The 21,331-nt window shown below is 53.5% G+C and overlaps 1 protein-coding gene across 1 annotated transcript in view; it reads left to right on the top strand.

Annotated features, from left to right (window-relative positions):
* LOC140721627 (NACHT, LRR and PYD domains-containing protein 3-like) overlaps positions 1-3,436 on the top strand; it is a 48,864-nt gene extending 45,428 nt beyond the window's left edge. Inside the window, exon 8 of the mRNA XM_073036439.1 lies at positions 1,695-3,436. Coding sequence (XP_072892540.1) covers positions 1,695-3,436 — 1,742 coding nt within the window. The remainder of the gene's footprint in view (positions 1-1,694) is intronic.
* Positions 3,437-21,331: the final 17,895 nt, after the last annotated feature.

Raw genomic sequence — 21,331 nt, 5'->3', positions numbered from 1 at the left:
AAACATGAGTATGCTTGGCTATACCTGTACCTCAAGTTTTACCAGTTTAGGCTAAGATAATAATAATAATATTAATAATAATAATAATGATGACGTATTTATAAAGCACCTTTCATCCAGACGATGCTGTTCAAACTGCATCACAATGGGAAAAGCCTGGAGCTGGAGTCCCTGAGTCAGTGTTAAATGGTGTTCAGCGCAGACTGGCATCTCCTGCGACACCTCTGGTGCCAAGCTGTGTCAATCTCTGCCGTTCCTTTGTGTACATCAGATGCATGGAGAGAGGGAGCTTGCTACATCGGCAGAAGCTTCCTCTCCATATCGGAGTGTCCCGGCTTGCAGGGGAAGGACATCCATGGTCGACTCTGACAGACGGAGGCCTCATTAGACAGCGCCCCATACCCCCACAGCAAGACTGATGAGTAACAGTTGCCAAGACTTCACCACCCTCTCCCACAGACACGATGTACATCACTGAGACAGACGCTTGTGGCTTCTTCCATTAACACAGATTCCATCTTTCCACCAATCCTCCATCACTGCGATTGAAAACTACCCATTTTCATTCCTGTCATTCCGTTGGGTTATCGATCCGCAACTTCACTGTGATTCTCCCCCAGACGCTGCCCGACTTGAGTATTTCCCGCGTATTCTGCTCCTGTTTTGATGCAAGAGCAGTGGACACCTGTGACTCCCCAGTGTGTAGATCGGCCAAAATGCACAGTGTCCTGCTCTCCATAGTTCCACACCAGATCAACATTAACATCCTCTGTTAATGAGGCAAACAATGCTTTAAATATAGTGAAATGTTGTTGTAACAGGAGTGCAGTCAGGACTGCAATAGGATATTCAAGATTCAAAAACTTTATTGTCATTCCAACCGTCCATCAGCTCTGCAGGGCAGAATGAGACAGCGTTTCCCAGGAGCAGTCCAATCATAACATAACAAACGCAACACTAAATAATAAACACAACAATAAATAATAAAACACAACAGACACATATCGCTTTAAATCAAGTTGTAAGTGTCCGGTCCAAATTAAAAGTGTCCAAAGCAGAGTCAGGTAGAGCAGCTATTTAGCAGTCTGACTGCCTGTGGGAGGAAGCTGTTTAGTAGCCTTGTGGTTTTAGTTTTGATGCTCCTGTAACGTTTACCTGATGGCAGAAGAACATTTAACAGTTCATGGAGAGGGTGTGAGGGTTTGTTAATGATGTACCGTGTCTTCTGGAGGCATCGACGTTGAAAGAGGTCTTGGAAGAAGGTAGGGATACCCCAATAACCTTCTCTGCTCCCCTAACCACCCTCTGCAAGGCTTTTTTGTCGGCAGCACTGCAGCTGGAGTACCAGGTTGTGATGCAAAAGGTCAGCACACTCTCAACCACGCCTCTGTAGAATGTAGTTAAGATGTTAGTGGGGAGTGATGCTTGTTTAAGCTTCCTCAGAAAGTGCAATCAGGGGAATGTTCACCTTCACAAATAACTAGAACCAGAACATGAGGATTGGACATTTTCAGGGACATCCATTGCTGTCAATTCCGTGTCTGCGAACAGAATTTTACTTTCTGTCCTAATATCCATGGAAGCATTGAATTTATTCATGTAATCTCAAACACTGAATGCTGAAATACCGTTATAAAGTTCTTTGTCAGATGAGCCATTTAACGTTTTGAATATGTTCTCTGTTCCCATGGAAGATGTTCAACAGAAACACAAGGAGACTCTGCGGGCACAAACTGAAACACTGAGAGTGAACACGATCCTGATGACGGAGAAGGTGAAGGTTTTCCAGCTAGCTGATCGATACGCTGAGCTCACGGTCATTTCTACTGTTCGAGATCGGACACTGGTGGAACATGAGCTGCTGGCAAGAGGCAGAGACCATGAGGATTATAGAGAGAAACAACTCCGCAGACAGCTGGAAAAAATCCGTACTGATCAGTTATTCCAGAGCAGCTTTTCCCGGAGTAAATCCAAATCTGGGAGTTCAGCAGCAGTGGCCGGAGTCCCAGGGATCGGGAAAACAACGATGGTACAAAAGATTGTTTATGACTGGGCCATGGGGAAAATATACCAACAATTTCAGTTTGTCTTCAGTTTCAAATTCCGAGATTCAAACACCATTAATTGTAGAATAAACCTGAAGGAACTGATTCTGGATCAGTATCCTTACTTTGGGAATATCCTGAGAGAAGTCTGGAAGAACCCAGAGGGATTACTGTTTATATTCGATGGTTTAGATGAATTCAAACACAAAATCGATTTTGCGGACAGTCGGAGAGATACGGAACCAAAGCACCAGTGCCCAGATCCCGAGTGGTGGTGTGAAGTGTCTGACATTGTGTACAGTTTAATCCAGGGCAAGCTGCTCCCAGGGTGTTCAGTGCTGGTGACCACCCGTCCCACTGCGTTACATTTATTGGAAAAGGCGGATATCAGTGTCTGGGCTGAAATCCTGGGATTTGTTGATGAGGAACGAAAGGAATATTTCATCAGACATTTTGAAGATCAGACGGTGGCCGAAGCTGTTTTCAAACACGTGAAGGAGAACGAGATCCTGTACACCATGAGCTACAACCCCTCCTACTGCTGGATCCTCGCTCTGACACTGGGCCCCTTCTTCACACAAAGAGTCAGGGACCCACAGCGAGTTCCCAAGACCATCACCCAACTGTACTCCTACTATATTTACAACATCCTGAAAAACCACGGCCGTGAGATTGAGAACCCCCGTGATGTGTTACTCAGGGTTGGTCAGATGGCCTTCAGAGGAGTGTCCGAGAAGAAGATTGTGTTTACAGATGGAGATTTGATCAACTACAATCTGCAGCCTTCCCAGTTCCTGTCCGGGTTCCTGATGGAGCTTTTGGAGAGAGAGGATTCTGCCCAGAGCGTGGTGTACACATTCCCACACCTCACCATCCAAGAGTTTGTAGCTGCAGTCGCACAATTCCTGAATCCACATCCCGGGGAAATCCTGAAATTCCTCACTGAAGCCCACAACACGACAGATGGGCGATTTGAGGTGTTTCTCCGTTTTGTTGCTGGTCTGTCCTCCCCAATGACAGCTCGGGGCCTGGAGGAGTTTCTGGGTCCATTTCCTAATGCAACAACCTGCCGGGTGATTGACTGGGTGAAGGAGGAGGTTAAACGCCAGAGTGGAAACACATGGAGTGAAGCTGGTAAAAGGAGGCTCCTGAACACATTGCACTACTTGTTTGAGTCTCAGAATCGTGGACTGGCTCAGGCCGCACTGGGATCTGTGAAAACACTTTCATTCAGTAGAATGACACTGACCCCGATTGACTGCGCGGTCCTGTCTCATGTCATCGGACTCTGTGATACAATAAAGCACCTCGACCTGGAGGACTGCCACATTCAGTGTGAAGGAATCCAGCGGCTGGGACCCGGGCTGCACAAGTGCCAGGAGTTGAGGTAACTTGATTTATCTCTCACTCTGAACTGTGAAACTGTTCTATTGTGTCATTTCAATGAAAAGGGATTTGGGTTAAACTGTGATAAATCAGATTGTGAAGAATTGTGACAAATGCCCAGGGGATCGGTCAGTAATTCCCCAAGGACGGGAGGGTTCTGTGGTTCCTTGTGAAGAGATGTTGGAGACTTCATCAGATCAGTGAATAACGACCATTGGTTTAATGGTAGTAAATCACAGGAATGGCCGTGTTTCCTGCTGCCTGTGACACGTCCATTGACAATGTTCCTTCTCACTGTTACTGACACCCAGACCGACACTGATTGCAGCAGGTGGGTCAGAGATTCACACCCCCTTCCCGGTGAGGGACAAGAAACCGTCAGCAGACTGTCCCAGTGAGAAGGAAAGAAATACCATTGTGAGATTGTCCTCCACTGCCCTTGATAGTGTGTGACTTTGCTCACTATCAGATACACAGAGAGCGAGGCCGCATCTCCTCTGGGTCTCTGTTCAGACCCAACACACACGTACAAAAATTTTCTGCATCCTCTCGTCTTGTAGGATTATCGTTTACCTTTGGAATCCTCCTGTGGGACTTTTTATCCCAATCCCCCTTCGATTCTTAGGGATCTCGTCCCCATCCCCATTCCTCCTGTGGACACTCTATTACCCTTTCCTCATCCTCCAGTGAAATGTCTTTTCCCCACCCCCCTTCCTGCGGGATCTTTCTTCCCCATGCCACTTCCTCCTGTGGGTTCTCGCTTCCCCGTTCCCTTCCCTCCAGTGGTATCCCTTCCCATCCCCCCTTCCTCCTGTCAGATCTCTTTTCCCCATCCCCCATCTGCCTATGGGATCTCTCTTCGCAAACCCCGTTCATCCTGTGGGATCTCACTTCCCCATCCCCCTCCCTCCTGTTGGATCTCTCCTCCCCATTCCCCTTCCTCCTGTCGGATCTCTCTTCCCCATCCCCCTTCCTCCTGTGGGATCTCCCTGCCCCATCCCCCTTCCTCCTGTCAGATCTCTTTTCCCCATCTCCCATCCTCCTACGGGATCTCTCTTCGCAAACCCCCTTCATCCTGTGGGATCTCACTTCCCCATCCCCCTCCCTCCTGTTGGATCTCTCCTCCCCATTCCCCTTCCTCCTTCGGATCTCTCTTCCCAATCCCCCTTCCTCCTGTGGGATCTCTCTTCCCCATTCCTCTTCCTCCTCTAGGTTCTCTCTTCCCCATTCCCCTTTCATCCTGTGGGATCTCACTTCCACATCCGCCTCCCTCCTGTTGGATCTCTCCTCCCCATTCCCCTTCCTCCAGTCGGATCTCTCTACACCATCCCCCTTCCTCCTGTGGGATCTCTCTTCCCAATCCTCCTCCTTCCTGTGGGAACTGACCTCCCCATATTCCTTCATAGAATCGTAAAATGATAGAACACTACAGCATAGAAAACAAGCCATTCGGCCCTTCTGCTCTGTGCCAAAACTTTATTCCGCTAGTCCCATTGACCTGCACCCAGTCCATAACACTCCAGACCTCTCCCATCCATGCATCTATCAGATTTATTCTTAAATCTTCAGAGTGTGTCCGCATTTTCCACATCAGATGGCAGCTCGTTCCACACTCTCACAACTCTCTGAGTGAGGACGTTCCCCCTAAACCTTTCCCCTTTCACCCTGAAGCAAAGTCCTTTTGTAATTTATCTCTCCTAATCCGTGTGGAAAGAGCCCATTCACATCTACCCTGTCTATACCCCTCGTAATTGTGTAAACTTCCATCAAATCTCCCCTCATGCTTCTGCGCTCCGAGGAATAAAGTCCTAACCTGTTCAATCTTTCCTTGTAACTCAACTCCTGAAGAGCCGGCAACATCCTCGCAGATCTTTTCCGCACACTTTCAGTCTTACTGATATCCGTCCTATAGTTCAGTGACCAGAACTGCACACAATACTCCAAATTTGGCCTCACCAATGTCTTATACAACCTCACCATAACATTCCAACTCCTATACTCAACTTTGATTTATGAATGCCAGGATGCCAAAAGCCTTCTTTACAACCCTGTCTCCCTGTGACGCCACTTTCAGGGAATTATGTATCTGAACTCCCAGATCCCTTTCTTCCTGCGCACTCCTCAGTGCCCTACCATTTACTGTGTATGTCCTACCTTGATTTGTCCTTCCAAAATGGAACACCTCACACTTGTCTGCATTAAATTCCATCTGCCACTTTCTGGCCCATGTTGCCAGTTGGTCCAGATCCCTCTGCAAGCTTTGAAAGCCTTCCTCGCTGTCCACAACGCCTCCAATCTTAGTGTCATCAGCAAACTTGCTGATCCAATTTATCACATTATCATCTAGATCATTGATATAGACAACAAACAACAATGGTTCCAGCACAGATCCCTGAGACACACCACTAGTCACAGGCCTCCAGTCTGAGAAGCAATGATCCGCTACCACTCTCTGGCTTCTCACACACAGCCAATTTCGAATCCAATCTACAAACTCTCCATGGATACCTACTGTCTAAACCTTCTGAACTAACCTCCCATGTGGAACCTTGTCAAAAGCCTTACTAAAGTTCATGTAGACAACATCCACAGCCTTTCCTTCATGTGCATTCTTGGTAACCTCCTCGAAAAACACTACAGGATACATTAAACACGATCGACCATGAACAAAGCCATGCTGACTATCTTTAATCAGCCCTTGGTTGTCCAAATCCTTGTATATCCGGTCTCTCAGAACACCTTCCAATAATTTACCTAATACCGATGTCAGGCTCACTGGCCAGTAATTACCTGGTGCACTTTTGGAGCCTTTTTCAAACAACGGAACAACATGAGCTACCCTCCAATCCTCGGGCACCGCACTTGTGGCGAAGGACATTTTAAATATTTCTGCCAGGACCCCTGCAATTTCTACACTAGTCTCTCTCAAGGTCCGAGAAAATATCATGTCAGGCCTGGGGGATTTATTTACCTTTATTTGCTGTAAGGCAGTAAGCACCTCCTCCTCTTTAATCTCTATATGTTCCATAAAACATAGAATAGTACAGCACATTACAGGCCCTTCGGCCCACAATGTTGTGCCGACCCTCAAACCCTGCCTGCCAAATAAACCCCACCTTAAATTCCTCCATATGCCTGTCTAGTAGTCTCTTAAACTTCACTAGTGTATCTGCCTCCACCACTGCCTCAGGCAGTGCATTCCACGCAGAAACCACTCTCTGAGTGAAAAACCTTCCTCTAATATCCCCCTTGAACTTCCCTCCCCTTACCTTAAAGCCATGTCCTCTTGTACTGAACAGTGTTGCTCTGGGGAAGAGGCGCTGGCTGTCCACTCTGTCTATTCCTCTTAATATCTTGTACACCTCTATCATGTCTCCTCTCATCCTCCTTCTTTCCAAAGAGTAAAGCCCTAGCTCCCTTCATCTCTGATCAAAATCCATACTCTCTAAACCAGGCAGAATCCTGGTAAATCTCCTCTGTACCCTTTCCAATGCTTCCACATCCTTCCTATAGTGAGGTGACCAGAACTGGACACAGTACTCCCAGTGTGGCCTAACTAGAGTTTTATAGAGCTGCATCATTACATCGCGTCTCTTAAACTCTGTCCCTTGACTTATGAAAGCTAACACCCCATAAGCTTTCTTAACTACCCTATCTACCTGTGAGGCAACTTTCAGGAATCTGTGGACATGTATCCCCTGATCCCTCTGCTCCTCCACACTACCAATTATCCTGCCATTTACTTTGTACTTTGCCTTGGAGTTTGTCCTTCCGAAGTGTACCACCTCACACTTCTCCGGGTTGAACTCCATCTGCCACTTCTCAGCCCACTTCTGCATCCTATCAATGTCTCTCTGCAATCTTCGACAATCCTCTACACTGTCTACAACACCACCAACCTTTGTGTTGTCTGCAAACTTGCCAACCCACCCTTCTACCCCCACATCCATGTCGTTAATAAAAATCACAAAAAGAAGAGGTCCCAGAACAGATCCTTGCGGGACACCACTAGTCACAACCCTCCAATCTGATTGTTCTACCTCCACCATGACCATCTGCCTTCTGCAGGCAAGCCAATTCTGAATCCACCTGGCCAAACTTCCCTGGATCCTATGCCTTCTGACTTTCTGAGTAAGCCTACCGTGTGGAACCTTGTCAAATGCCTTACTAAAATCCTTGTAGATCACATCCACTGCACTACCCTCATCTATATGCCTGGTCACCTCCTCAGAGAACTCTATCAGGCTTGTTAGGCACGATCTGCCCTTCACAAAGCCATGCTGACTGTCCCTGATCAGACCATGATTCTCTAAATGCCCATAGATCCTATCTCTAAGAATCTTTTCCAACAGCTTTCCCACCACAGATGTAAGGCTCACTGGCCTATAATTACCTGGACTAGCCCTACTACCTTTTTTGAACAAGGGGACAGCATTCACCTCCCTCCAATCCTCCCGTACCATTCCCGTGGACAACGAGAACATAAAGATCCTAGCCAGAGGTTCAGCAATCTCTTCCCTTGCCTCGTGGAGCAGTCTGGGGAATATTCCGACAGGCCCCAGAAACTTATCCGGCCTAATGTATTTTAACAACTCCAACACCTCCTCTCCCTTAATATCAACATGCTCCAGAACATCAACCTCACTCATATTGTCCTCACCGTCATCAAGTTCCCTCTCATTGGTGAATACTGAAGAGAAGTATTCATTGAGGACCTCACTCACTTCCACAGCCTCCAGGCACATCTTCCCACCTTTATCTCTAATCGGTCCTACCATCATTCCTGTCATCCTATTGTTCCTCACATAATTGAAGGATGCCTTGGGGTTTTCCTTTACCCTACTCGCCAAGGCCTTCTCATGCCCCCTTCTTGCTCTTCTCAGCCCCTTCTTAAGCTCCTTTCTTGCTACCCTATATTCCTCAATAGACCCATCTGATCCTTGCTTCCTAAACCTCGTGTATGCTGCCTTCTTCCACCTGACTAGATTTTCCACTTCACTTGTCACCCATGGTTCCTTCACCCTACCATTCTTTATCTTCCTCAGCGGGACAAATTAATCCCTGACATCCTACAAGAGATCCTTAAACATCGACCACATGTCCATAGTACATTTCCCTGCAAAAACATCATCCCAATTCACACCCGCAAGTTCTAGTCTTATAGCCTCATAATTTGCCCTTCCCCAATTAAAAATTTTCCTGTCCTCTCTGATTCTATCCTTTTTCATGATAATGCTAAAGGCCAGGAAGCGGTGATCACTGTCCCCCAGATGCTCACCCATTGAGAGATCCGTGACCTGACCCGGTTCGTTACGTAATACTAGATCTAGTATGGCATTCCTCCTCGTTGGCCTGTCAACATACTGAGACAGGAATCCATCCTGGACACACTTAACAAACTCTGCCCCATCTAAACCCTTGGAACTAATCAAGTGCCAATCAATATTAGGGAAGTTAAAGTCACCCATGATAACAACTCTGTTATTTTTGCACCTTTCCAAAATCTGCCTCCCAATCTGCTCCTCGGTATCTCTGCTGCAACCAGGGGGCCTATAGGATACCCCCGTAGAGTATCTGCTCCCTTCCTGTTCCTGACTTCCACACATACTGACTCAAAAGAGGATCCTGCTACATTACCCACCCTTTCTGTAGCTGTAATAGTATCCCTGACCTGTAATGCCACCCGTCCTCCCCTTTTCCCCCCTCTCTATCCCTTTTAAAACAATGAAATCCAGGAATATTGAGAATCCATTCCTGTCCTGGTGCCAGCCAAGTCTCCGTAATGGCCACTACATCATAATTCCATGTTTGTATCCAACCTCTCAGTTCATCACCTTTGTTCCTGATGCTTCTTGCATTGAAGTACAGGCACTTTAGCCCTTCTACCTTACTGCCTTTATGCCCTTTATTCTGCTGCTCTTTCCTCAAAGCCTCTCTATGTGTTAGATCTGGCTTTACTCCATGCACTTCTTTCACTGCTCTATCGCTCTGGGTCCCATCCCCCTTGCAAATTAGTTTAAACCCTCCCGAACCATGCTAGCAAACCTACCAGCAAGGATATTGCTCCCCCTCGAGTTCAAATCAGCCCATCCAATCTGTACAGGTCCCACCTTCCCCAGAAGAGATCCCAATGGTCCGAAAATCTAAAACTCTGCCCCTGCAGCAACTCCTCAGCCACGCATTCAACTGCCATCTCCTCCAATTCTTACCATCACTATCACGTAGCACTGGCAGCAATCCTGAGAACACCACCCTTGAGGTCCTGTTCTTCAGCCTTCTGCCTAGTTCCCGAAACTCACCCTTCAGGACCTCATCCCTCTTCCTGCCTATGTCATTGGTCCCAACATGTATCACGACTTCTGGTTGCTTTCCCTCTCGTACCAGAGTGCCATGTACCCAGTCAGACACATCCCGGACCCTGGCACCCGGGAGGCAACAAACCTTGCGGGTTTCCTTCTCATGTACACAAAATCTCCTGTCTGCTCCCCTGTCTATAGAGTCTCCAATGACGACAGCTCTCCTCCTCTCCGTCCCACCCTTCTGCATCACAGGGTCAGACTCAGTGCCAGAGGCCCTGCCACCGTGACTCACACCTGGTCGGTCGTCCTCACCAACAGCATCCAGGACGGTAAACTTATTATTCAGGGGAATGGCTACAGGGGTGCTCTGCACCTCCTGTCTACTCTCCTTCGCTTTCCCCCCTCGGACTGTCACCCAACGACCTGCTTCCGGCAGCCTCGGTGTGACTACCTCCCTGTAGCTCTCATCTATGTCTGCCTCATTCTCCCTTATGAGTCGAAGGTCATCCAGCTGCTGCTCCAGATTCCTCACACTGTCTTCCAGATCGCCCAGCCGCAAGCACTTCTGGCAGATGTGACTCTGCGGGAGAGGGGAGTTCCCCCAAGACTGCCACATCTCACAGGAGAGGCACATCACCGTCTCAGGAGGCATTGTAAAGACCTGTCAAAGCCTCAAATCTCCACTCACTCACTGGCCGCTTTCCACAGGCCGCTCAGCTTGAGCTACCCCTCTATTTATTTGTTTGAGCTTTTCAAACTGCTTGGTCAATCAGCTGCTTTCTGCTGAGTCTGAGCTATTCAAATCTTGGTTGTCTTGATTTGCACAGTCCAACTGCCAAAACTGCCAGAATCCCTCGAGTCAAAGCCTCAAATTTCCACTCTTTCACTGGCCCACTCACTCACTGGCCACGTTCCATGACTCTACTGTTTGTTTCCTGTAATTCCATATCCACTATGCCTGTTTCCTGAGTAGACACTGACGCAAAAAAACTGTTTAAGATCTTCCCCATCTCGTGATGCTCCACACATAGACAACCACTCTGATCTTCTGGTGGACCAATTTTGTCCTTTACTATCCTTTTACTCTTAATATACTCGTAGAAACCCTTCGGGTTTACCTTCACATTATCTGCCAACACAACCTCATGTCTTCTTTTTGCCTTCCTGATTTCCTTCTTTAGTATTCCCTTACATTCTCTATACTCTTCAAGTATCTCATTTGTTCCTTGTTGCCTGTACCTGCTAAACACCTATTTAACCAGATCGCCAATATCCCTTGAAAAACAAGGTTCCCTATCCCTGTTAACTTTGCCTTTAATCCTGGCAGGAACATGCAAACTCCGGATGTAAGCGCAGTTCAGTAACTCCACTTACTGAATACATCATTGCCAGAAAACAACTTATCCCAATCCACTCTTCCCAGATCCTCTCTCATTTCCACAAAATTGGCCCTTCTCCAGTTCAGAACCTCAACTGGTGGACCAGTCCTATCCTTATCCATAATTATCTTGAAACTAATGACATTATGGTCACTGGACCCAAAATGTTCGCTTACACATACTTCTGTCACCTGACCTGTCTGATTCCCTAATAGGTCAGGTTCTGCACCCTCTCTCGTTGGTACCTCAATATATAGATTTAGAAAACTTTCCTGAACACATTCGACAAACTCCACGCCATCTAACCCTTTCACAGAGTGGGAGTCCAGGTCAATATGTGGGAAGTTAAAATCCCCTATGATTACAACTTTCTGTTTCTTACATTGGTGTGCTAACTCTCTACAGATTTGCTCCCCCAATTCTCTCTGACTATTGGGCCGTATATAATAATACCCTATTAGTGTGGTCACTCCTTTCCCGTTCCTCAGCTCCACCCATACGGCCTCTGTAGACGAGCCCTCCGGGCTGTCCCGTCTACGCACAGCTGTGAGATTCTCCCTGACTAGTAATGCCACTCCTCCCCCTTTCACCCCTCCCCCTCTATCACGTCTGAAACAACTGAACCTCGGAACATGAAGCTGCCAGTCCTGCCCCTCCTGCAAAGCAAGTCTTACTAATAGCAATAATGTCGAAATCATCATGTGCCAATCCACGCCCTAAACTCATCTGCCTTCCCTACAATACTCCTTGCATTGAAATAGATGCACCTGAGAACATTTCTATCACGTACAAACCATTGAGATCTGTCTATACAGGCAGTCCTCACATGACCATTATCCTCCTCCACATCACTATCTGCTCTAACACTCTGCCCCCTCCCCCTGCAACCTTGTTTAAAACCCCCGGAGCAGAACTTGCTAACCCACCGGCAAGGATGTTAGTCCCCCTCCAGTTCAGGTGCAAACTGCCCAATTCGAACGGGTCCCACCTCCCCTGGAAGAAAGCCCAATTGTCCAGAAACATGAACCCCTCCCTCAGGCACCATCCCCTCAGCCACGTATTTAGCTGCATTATTTCTAGCCTCACTAGCACGTGGCATGGGCAGCAATCCTCCTGTGGGATCTCACTTTCCCATCCCCCATTCATCCTCTGGGCTCTCTGTTCCCACTCCCCCTTCCTGCTGTTGGATCTCTCCTCAGCATTCCCCTTCCTCCCGTGGGATCTCTCTTCCCCATCCCCCTTCCTCCTGTGGGATCTCACATCCCCATCCCCCTTCCTTCAGTGGGATCTCTCTATCCCGTCCCCCTTCCTCCTGTGGGATCTCTCTTCCCCATCCCCCTTCCTCCTGTGGGATCTCTCTTCCCCATCCCCCTTCCTCCTGTGGGAACTCTCTTCCCCATTCCCCTTCCACCTGTGGGATCTCTCATCCCCATTCCCCTTCCTCCAGTGGGATCTCTCTTCCCCATTCCACTTCCTCCTGTGGGATCTCTCTCCCCCATCCCCCTTCCTCCTGTGGGATCTCTCTTCCCCATCCCCCTTCCTCCTGTGGGATCTCTCTTCCCCATCCCGCTTCCTCCTGTGGGATCTCTCTTCCCCATCCCCCTTCCTCCAGTGGGATCTCTCTTCCCCATCCCGCTTCCTCCAGTGGGATCTCTCTTCCCCATCCCCCTTCCTCCTGTGGGATAGCTCTTCCCCATCCCCCTTCCTCCTATGGGAACTCACTTCTACATCCGCTTCCTCTTGTGGGATCTCCCTTCCACATTCCCCTTCCTCCTGTGGGATCTCTCTATCCCGTCCCCATTCCTCCTGTGGGATCACTCTCCCCCATCCCCCTTCCTCCTGTGGGATCACTCTCCCCCATCCCCCTTCCTCCAGTGGGATCACTCTCCCCCATCCCCCTTTCTCCTGTGGGATCTCTCTCCCCCATCCCCCTTCCTCCTGTGGGAACTCTCTTCCCCATCCCCCTTCCTCCTGTGGGATCTCCCTGCCCCATCCCCCTTCCTCCTGTGGGATCACTCTCCCCGGTCCCCCTTCCTCCTGCGGGATCACTCTCCCCCATCCCCCTTCCTCCTGCGGGATCACCCTCCCCCATCCCGATTCCTCCTGCGGGATCTCACTGCCCATTCCCACTTCCTCCTGCGGGATCACACTGCCCCATCTCCCTTCATCCTGCGGGATCACTCCCCCCCCCCCCATCCCCCTTCCTCCTGTGGGATCTTTCTCCCCCATCCCCCTTCCTCCTGTGGGATCTCTCTCCCCCATCCCCCTTCCTCCTGTGGGATCTCTGTTCCCCATCCCCCTTCCTTTTGTGGGTTCGCTCTCCCCCATCCCCCTTCCTCCTGTGGGATCTCTCTCCCCCATCCCTCTTCCTCCTGTGGGATCTCTCTCCCACATCCCTCTTCCTCTTGTGGGATCTCTCCCCCCCATCCCCTTCCTCCTGTGGGATCTATCTCCCCATCCCCCTTCCCACTGTGGGATCACTCTCCCCCATCCCCCATCCTCTTGTGGGATCACTCTCCCTCATCCCCCTTCCTCCTCTGGGATCTCTCTGCCCCATCCCAATTCCTCTTGTGGGATCTCTCTCCCCCATCCCCCTTCCTCCTGCGGGAACTCCCCCATCCCCCATCCTCCTGCGGTATCTCCCTCCCCCATCCCCCTGTCACCTGAGGGATCTCTCTCCGCCATCCCCCTTCTTTCTGCGGGATCTCTCTCCCTCATCCCCCTTTCTGCTGTGGGAACTCTCTCCCCCATCCCCCTTCCTCCTGTGGGATCTCTGTTCCCCATCCGCCTACCTCTTGTGGGATCTCTCTACCCCATTCTCCTTCCTCCTGTGGGATCTCTCTCCCCCATCCCCCTTCCTCCTGTGGGATCTCTCTTCCCCATTCCCCGTCCTCCTGTGGGATCTCTCATCCCCATTCCCCTTCCTCCTGTGGGATCTCTCTCCCCCCATCCCCCTTCCTCCTGTGGGATCTCTCTCCCCCATCCCCCTTCCTCCTGTGGGATCTCTTTCCCCCATCCCCCTTTCTCCTGTTGGATCTCTCTCCCCCATCTGCCTTCCCCTTGTGGGATCTCTGTCCTCCATCCCTCTTCCTCTTGTGGGATCTCTCTGTCCCATCCCCCTTCCTCCAGCGGGATCTCTCTGTCCCATCCCCCTTCCTCCAGCGGGATCTCTCTCCCCCATCCTCCTGCGGGATCTCCCTCCCCCATCCCCCTGCCACCTGAGGGATCTCTCTCCGCCATTCCCCTTCCTCCTGCGGGATCTCTCTCCATCATCCTCCTTTCTTCTGTGGGATCTGTCTCCCCCATCCCCCTTCCTCCTGTGGCATCTCCGTTCCCCAACCCCCTACCTCTTGTGGGATCTCCCTTCCCCATCCCCCTACCTCTTGTGGGATCTCCCTTCCCCATCCCCATTCCTCCTGTGGGATCTCTCTCCCCCATCTCCCTTCCTCCTGTGGGATCTCTCTGCCACATCCCCCTTCCTCCTGCGGGATCTCTCTCCCCCATCCCCCTTCCTCCTGCGGGTTCTCACTGCCCATTCCCCTTTCCTCCTGCGGGATCTCCCTCCCGATTCAACCTTCCTCCTGCGGGAACACACTGCCCCATGCCCCTTCCTCCTGCGGGAACACTCTCCCCCCATCCCCCTTCCTCCTGTGGGATCTCTCTCCCCCATCCCCCTTCCTCCTGTGGGATCTCTCTCCCCCATTCCCCCATCCCCCTTCCGCCTGTGGTATCTCTCTCCCCCATCCCCCTTCCTCCTGTGGGATCTGTCTCCCCCATCCCCCTTCCTCCTGTGGGATCTCCGTTCTCCAACCCCTACCTCTTGTGGGATCTCCCTTCCCCATCCCCCTACCTCTTGTGGGATCTCCCTTCCCCATCCCCCTTCCTCCTGTGGGATCTCTCTCCCCCATCTCCCTTCCTCCTGTGGGATCTCTCTGCCACATCCCCCTTCCTCCTGCGGGATCTCTCTCCCCCATCCCCCTTCCTCCTGCGGGATCTCACTGCCCATTCCCCTTTCCTCCTGCGGGATCTCCCTCCCGATTCCCCCTGTCACCTGAGGGATCTCTCTCCGCCATCCCCCTTCTTTCTGCGGGATCTCTCTCCCTTATCCCCCTTTCTGCTGTGGGAACTCTCTCCCCCATCCCCCTTCCTCCTGTGGGATCTCCGTTCCCCATCCGCCTACCTCTTGTGGGATCTCTCTACCCCATTCCCCTTCCTCCTGTGGGATCTCTCTCCCCCATCCCCCTTCCTCCTGTGGGATCTCTCTTCCCCATTCCCCGTCCTCCTGTGGGATCTCTCATCCCCATTCCCCTTCCTCCTGTGGGATCTCTCTCCCCCATCCCCCTTCCTCCTGTGGGATCTCTTTCCCCCATCCCCCTTTCTCCTGTTGGATCTCTCTCCCCCATCTCCCTTCCCCTTGTGGGATCTCTGTCCTCCATCCCTCTTCCTCTTGTGGGATCTCTCTGTCCCATCCCCCTTCCTCCAGCGGGATCTCTCTGCCCCATCCCCCTTCCGCCAGCGGGATCTCTCTCCCCCATCCTCCTGCGGGATCTCCCTCCCCCATCCCCCTGCCACCTGAGGGATCTCTCTCCGCCATTCCCCTTCCTCCTGCGGGATCTCTCTCCATCATCCTCCTTTCTTCTGTGGGATCTGTCTCCCCCATCCCCCTTCCTCCTGTGGCATCTCCGTTCCCCAACCCCCTACCTCTTGTGGGATCTCCCTTCCCCATCCCCCTACCTCTTGTGGGATCTCCCTTCCCCATCCCCATTCCTCCTGTGGGATCTCTCTCCCCCATCTCCCTTCCTCCTGTGGGATCTCTCTGCCACATCCCCCTTCCTCCTGCGGGATCTCTCTCCCCCATCCCCCTTCCTCCTGCGGGATCTCACTGCCCATTCCCCTTTCCTCCTGCGGGATCTCCCTCCCGATTCAACCTTCCTCCTGCGGGAACACACTGCCCCATGCCCCTTCCTCCTGCGGGAACACTCTCCCCCATCCCCCTTCCTCCTGTGGGATCTCTCTCCCCCATCCCCCTTCCTCCTGTGGGATCTCTCTCCCCCATTCCCCCATCCCCCTTCCGCCTGTGGTATCTCTCTCCCCCATCCCCCTTCCTCCTGTGGGATCTCTCTCCCCCATCCCTCTTCCTCCTGTGGGATCTCTCTCCCCCATCCCTCTTCCTCTTGTGGGATATCTCTCCCCGATCCCCATTCCTTTTGTGGGATCTCTCTCCCCCGTACCCCTTCCTCCTGCACGATCTCTCTGCCCCTTCCCCCTTCCTCCTGTGGGATCTCTGTTCCCCATCCCCCTTCCTCCTGCGGGATCTCACTGCCCATTCCCCCTTCCTCCTGCGGGATCTACCTCCCCATTCCCCCATCATCCTGCGGGATCACACTGCCCCATCCCCCTTCCTCCTGCGGGATCACAATGCCCCATCCCCGTTCCTCCTGTGGGATCTCTCTCCCCCATCCCCGTTCCTCCTGAGGGATCTCACTCCCCCATCCCCCTTCCTCCTGTGGGATCTCCGTTCCCCATCCGCCTACCTCTTGTGGGATCTCTCTACCCCATTCCCCTTCCTCCTGTGGGATCTCTCTCCCCCATCCCCCCTTCCTCCTGTGGGATCTCTCTTCCCCATTCCCCGTCCTCCTGTGGGATCTCTCATCCCCATTCCGCTTCCTCCTGTGGGATCTCTCTCCCCCATCCCCCTTCCTCCTGTGGGAACTCTTTCCCCCATCCCCCTTTCTCCTGTTTGATCTCTCTCCCCCATCTCCCTTCCCCTTGTGGGATCTCTGTCCTCCATCCCTCTTCCTCTTGTGGGATCTCTCTGTCCCATCCCCCTTCCTCCAGCGGGATCTCTCTGCCCCATCCCCCCTTCCGCCAGCGGGATCTCTCTCCCCCATCCTCCTGCGGGATCTCCCTCCCCCATCCCCCTGCCACCTGAGGGATCTCTCTCCGCCATTCCCCTTCCTCCTGCGGGATCTCTCTCCATCATCCTCCTTTCTTCTATGGGATCTGTCTCCCCCATCCCCCTTCCTCCTGTGGGATCTCCGTTCCCCTACCCCCTACCTCTTGTGGGATCTCCCTTCCCCATCCCCCTACCTCTTGTGGGATCTCCCTTCCCAATCCCCATTCCTCCTGTGGGATCTCTCTCCCCCATCTCCCTCCTGTGGGATCTCTCTGCCACATCCCCCTTCCTCCTGCGGGATCTCTCTCCCCCATCCCCCTTCCTCCTGCGGGATCTCACTGCCCATTCCCCTTTCCTCCTGCGGGATCTCCCTCCCGATTCCCCCTTCCTCCTGCGGGAACATACTGCCCCATGCCCCTTCCTCCTGCGGGAACACTCTCCCGCATCCCCCTTCCTCCTGTGGGATCTCTCTCCCCCATCCCCCTTCCTCCTGTGGGATCTCACTCCCCCATTCCCCCATCCCCCTTCCGCCTGTGGTATCTCTCTCCTCCATCCCCCTTCCTCCTGTGGGATCTCTCTCCCCCATCCCTCTTCCTCCTGTGGGATCTCTCTCCCCCATCCCTCTTCCTCTTGTGGGATCTCTCTCCCCGATCCCCATTCCTTTTGTGGGATCTCTCTCCCCCGTACCCCTTCCTCCTGCACGATCTCTCTGCCCCTTCGCCCTTCCTCCTGTGGTATCTCTCACCCCGGTCCCCCTTCCTCCTGTGGGATCTCTGTTCCCCATCCCCCTTCCTCCTGCGGGATCTCACTGCCCATTCCCCCTTCCTCCTGCGGGATCTCACTGCCCCATCCCGCTTTCTCCTCCGGGATCACAATGCCCCATCCCCGTTCCTCCTGTGGTATCTCTCTCCCCCATCCCCCTTCCTCCGGCGGGATCTCACTGCCCATTCCCCCTTCCTCCTGTGGGATCTCACTGCCCATTCCCCCTTCCTCCTGCGGGATCTCCCTCCCCATTCCCCCATCCTCCTGCGGGATCACACTGCCCCATCCCCCTTTCTCCTCCGGAATCACAATGCCCCATCCCCGTTCCTCCTGTGGTATCTCTCTCCCCCATCCCCCTTCCTCCTGTGGGATCTCACTCCCCCATCCCTCTTCCTCCTGTGGGATCTCTCTCCCCCATCCCTCTTCCTCTTGTTGGATCTCTCTCCCCGATCCCCATTCCTTTTGTGGGATCTCTCTCCCCCGTCCCCCTTCCTCCTGCACGATCTCCCTGCCCCTTCCCCCTTCCTCCTGTGGTATCTCTCACCCCGGTCCCCCTTCCTCCTGTGGGATCTCTGTTCCCCATCCCCCTTCCTCCTGCGGGATCTCCCTCCCCATTCCCCCATCCTCCTGCGGGATCACACTGCCCCATACCCCTTCCTCCTCCGGGATCACAATGCCCCATCACCGTTCCTCCTGTGGGATCTCTCTCCACCATCCCCCTTCCTCCTGTGGGATCTCACTCCCCCATCCCCCTTCCTCCTGCACGATCTCCCTGCCCCTTCCCCCTTCCTCCTGTGGGATCTCTCAACCCGGTCCCCCTTCCTCCTATGGGATCTCTGTTCCCCATCCCCCTTCCTCCTGCGGGATCTCACTGCCCATTCCCCCTTCCTCCTGCGGGATCTCACTGCCCATTCCCCCTTCCTCCTGCGGGATCTCACTGCCCATTCCCCCTTCCTCCTGCGGGATCTACCTCCCCATTCCCCCATCATCCTGCGGGATCACACTGCCCCATCCCCCTTCCTCCTGCGGGATCACAATGCCCCATCCCCGTTCCTCCTGTGGGATCTCTCTCCCCCATCCCCCTTCCTCCTGTGGGATCTCTCTTCCCCATTCCCCGTCCTCCTGTGGGATCTCTCATCCCCATTCCCCTTCCTCCTGTGGGATCTCTCTCCCCCATCCCCCTTCCTCCTGTGGGATCTCTTTCCCCCATCCCCCTTTCTCCTGTTGGATCTCTCTCCCCCATCTCCCTTCCCCTTGTGGGATCTCTGTCCTCCATCCCTCTTCCTCTTGTGGGATCTCTCTGTCCCATCCCCCTTCCTCCAGCGGGATCTCTCTGCACCATCCCCCTTCCGCCAGCGGGATCTCTCTCCCCCATCCTCCTGCGGGATCTCCCTCCCCCATCCCCCTGCCACCTGAGGGATCTCTCCCCGCCATTCCCCTTCCTCCTGCGGGATCTCTCTCCATCATCCTCCTTTCTTCTGTGGGATCTGTCTCCCCCATCCCCCTTCCTCCTGTGGGATCTCCGTTCCCCAACCCACTACCTCTTGTGGGATCTCCCTTCCCCATCCCCCTACCTCTTGTGGGATCTCCCTTCCCCATCCCCATTCCTCCTGCGGGATCTCTCTCCCCCATCCCCCTTCCTCCAGCGGGATCTCACTGCCCATTCCCCTTTCCTCCTGCGGGATCTCCCTCCCGATTCCCCCTTCCTCCTGCGGGAACACACTGCCCCATGCCCCTTCCTCCTGCGGGAACACTCTCCCCCATCCCCCTTCCTCCTGTGGGATCTCTCTCCCCCATCCCCATTCCTCCTGTGGGATCTCTCTCCCCCATTCCCCCATCCCCCTTCCGCCTGTGGTATCTCTCTCCCCCATCCCCCTTCCTCCTGTGGGATCTCTCTCCCCCATCCCTCTTCCTCCTGTGGGATCTCTCTCCCCCATCCCTCTTCCTCTTGTGGGATCTCTCTCCCCGATCCCCATTCCTTTTGTGGGATCTCTCTCCCCCGTACCCCTTCCTCCTGCACGATCTCTCTGCCCCTTCCCCCTTCCTCCTGTGGTATCTCTCACCCCGGTCCCCCTTCCTCCTGTGGGATCTCTGTTCCCCATCCCCCTTCCTCCTGCGGGATCTCACTGCCCATTCCCCCTTCCTCCTGCGGGATCTCACTGCCCCATCCCGCTTTCTCCTCCGGGATCACAATGCCCCATCCCCGTTCCTCCTGTGGTATCTCTCTCCCCCATCCCCCTTCCTCCTGTGGGATCTCACTGCCCATTCCCCCTTCCTCCTGTGGGATCTCACTGCCCATTCCCACTTCCTCCTGCGGGATCTCCCTCCCCATTCCCCCATCCTCCTGCGGGATCACACTGCCCCATCCCCCTTTCTCCTCCGGGATCACAATGCCCCATCCCCGTTCCTCCTGTGGTATCTCTCTCCCCCATCCCCCTTTCTGCTGTGGGAACTCTCTCCCCCATCCCCCTTCCTCCTGTGGGATCTCCGTTCCCCATCCGCCTACCTCTTGTGGAATCTCTCTACCCCATTCCCCTTCCTCCTGTGGGATCTCTCTCCCCCATCCCCCTTCCTCCTGTGGGATCTCTCTTCCCCATTCCCCGTCCTCCTGTGGGATCTCTCATCCCCATTCCCCTTCCTCCTGTGGGATCTCTCTCCCCCATCCCCCTTCCTCCTGTGGGATCTCTCTCCCCCATCCCCCTTCCTCCTGTGGGATCTCTTTCCCCCATCCCCCTTTCTCCTGTTGGATCTCTCTCCCCCATCTCCCTTCCCCCTGTGGGATCTCTGTCCTCCATCCCTCTTCCTCTTGTGGGATCTCTCTGTCCCATCCCCCTTCCTCCAGCGGGATCTCTCTGCCCCATCCCCCTTCCGCCAGCAGGATCTCTCTCCCCCATCCTCCTGCGGGATCGATCTCCCCCATCCCCCTGCCACCTGAGGGATCTCTCTCCGCCATTCCCCTTCCTCCTGCTGGATCTCTCTCCATCATCCTCCTTTCTTCTGTGGGATCTGTCTCCCCCATCCCCCTTCCTCCTGTGGGATCTCCGTTCCCCAACCCCCTACCTCTTGTGGGATCTCCCTTCCCCATCCCCCTTCCTCCTGTGGGATCTCCCTTCCCCATCCCCATTCCTCCTGTGGGATCTCTCTGCCACATCCCCCTTCCTCCTGCGGGATCTCTCTCCCCCATCCCCCTTCCTCCTGCGGGATCTCACTGCCAATTCCCCTTTCCTCCTGCGGGATCTCCCTCCCGATTCCCCCTACCTCCTGCGGGAACACAAGTGCCCCATGCCCCTTCCTCCTGCGGGAACACTCTCCCCCATCCCCCTTCCTCCTGTGGGATCTCTCTCCCCCATCCCCCTTCCTCCTGTGGGATCTCTCTCCCCCATTCCGCCATCCCCCTTCCGCCTGTGGTATCTCTGTCCCCCATCCCCCTTCCTCCTGTGGGATCTCTCTCCCCCATCCCTCTTCCTCCTGTGGGATCTCTCTCCCCCATCCCTCTTCCTCTTGTGGGATCTCTCTCCCCGATCCCCATTCCTTTTGTGGGATCTCTCTCCCCTATACCCCTTC

Source organism: Hemitrygon akajei, unplaced genomic scaffold, assembly GCF_048418815.1.
Source record: "Hemitrygon akajei unplaced genomic scaffold, sHemAka1.3 Scf000058, whole genome shotgun sequence".
NCBI lineage: Eukaryota > Metazoa > Chordata > Chondrichthyes > Myliobatiformes > Dasyatidae > Hemitrygon > Hemitrygon akajei.
The sequence above is the reverse complement of the archived record's forward strand: the minus strand, read 5'-3'. Positions and strand labels throughout refer to the sequence as shown.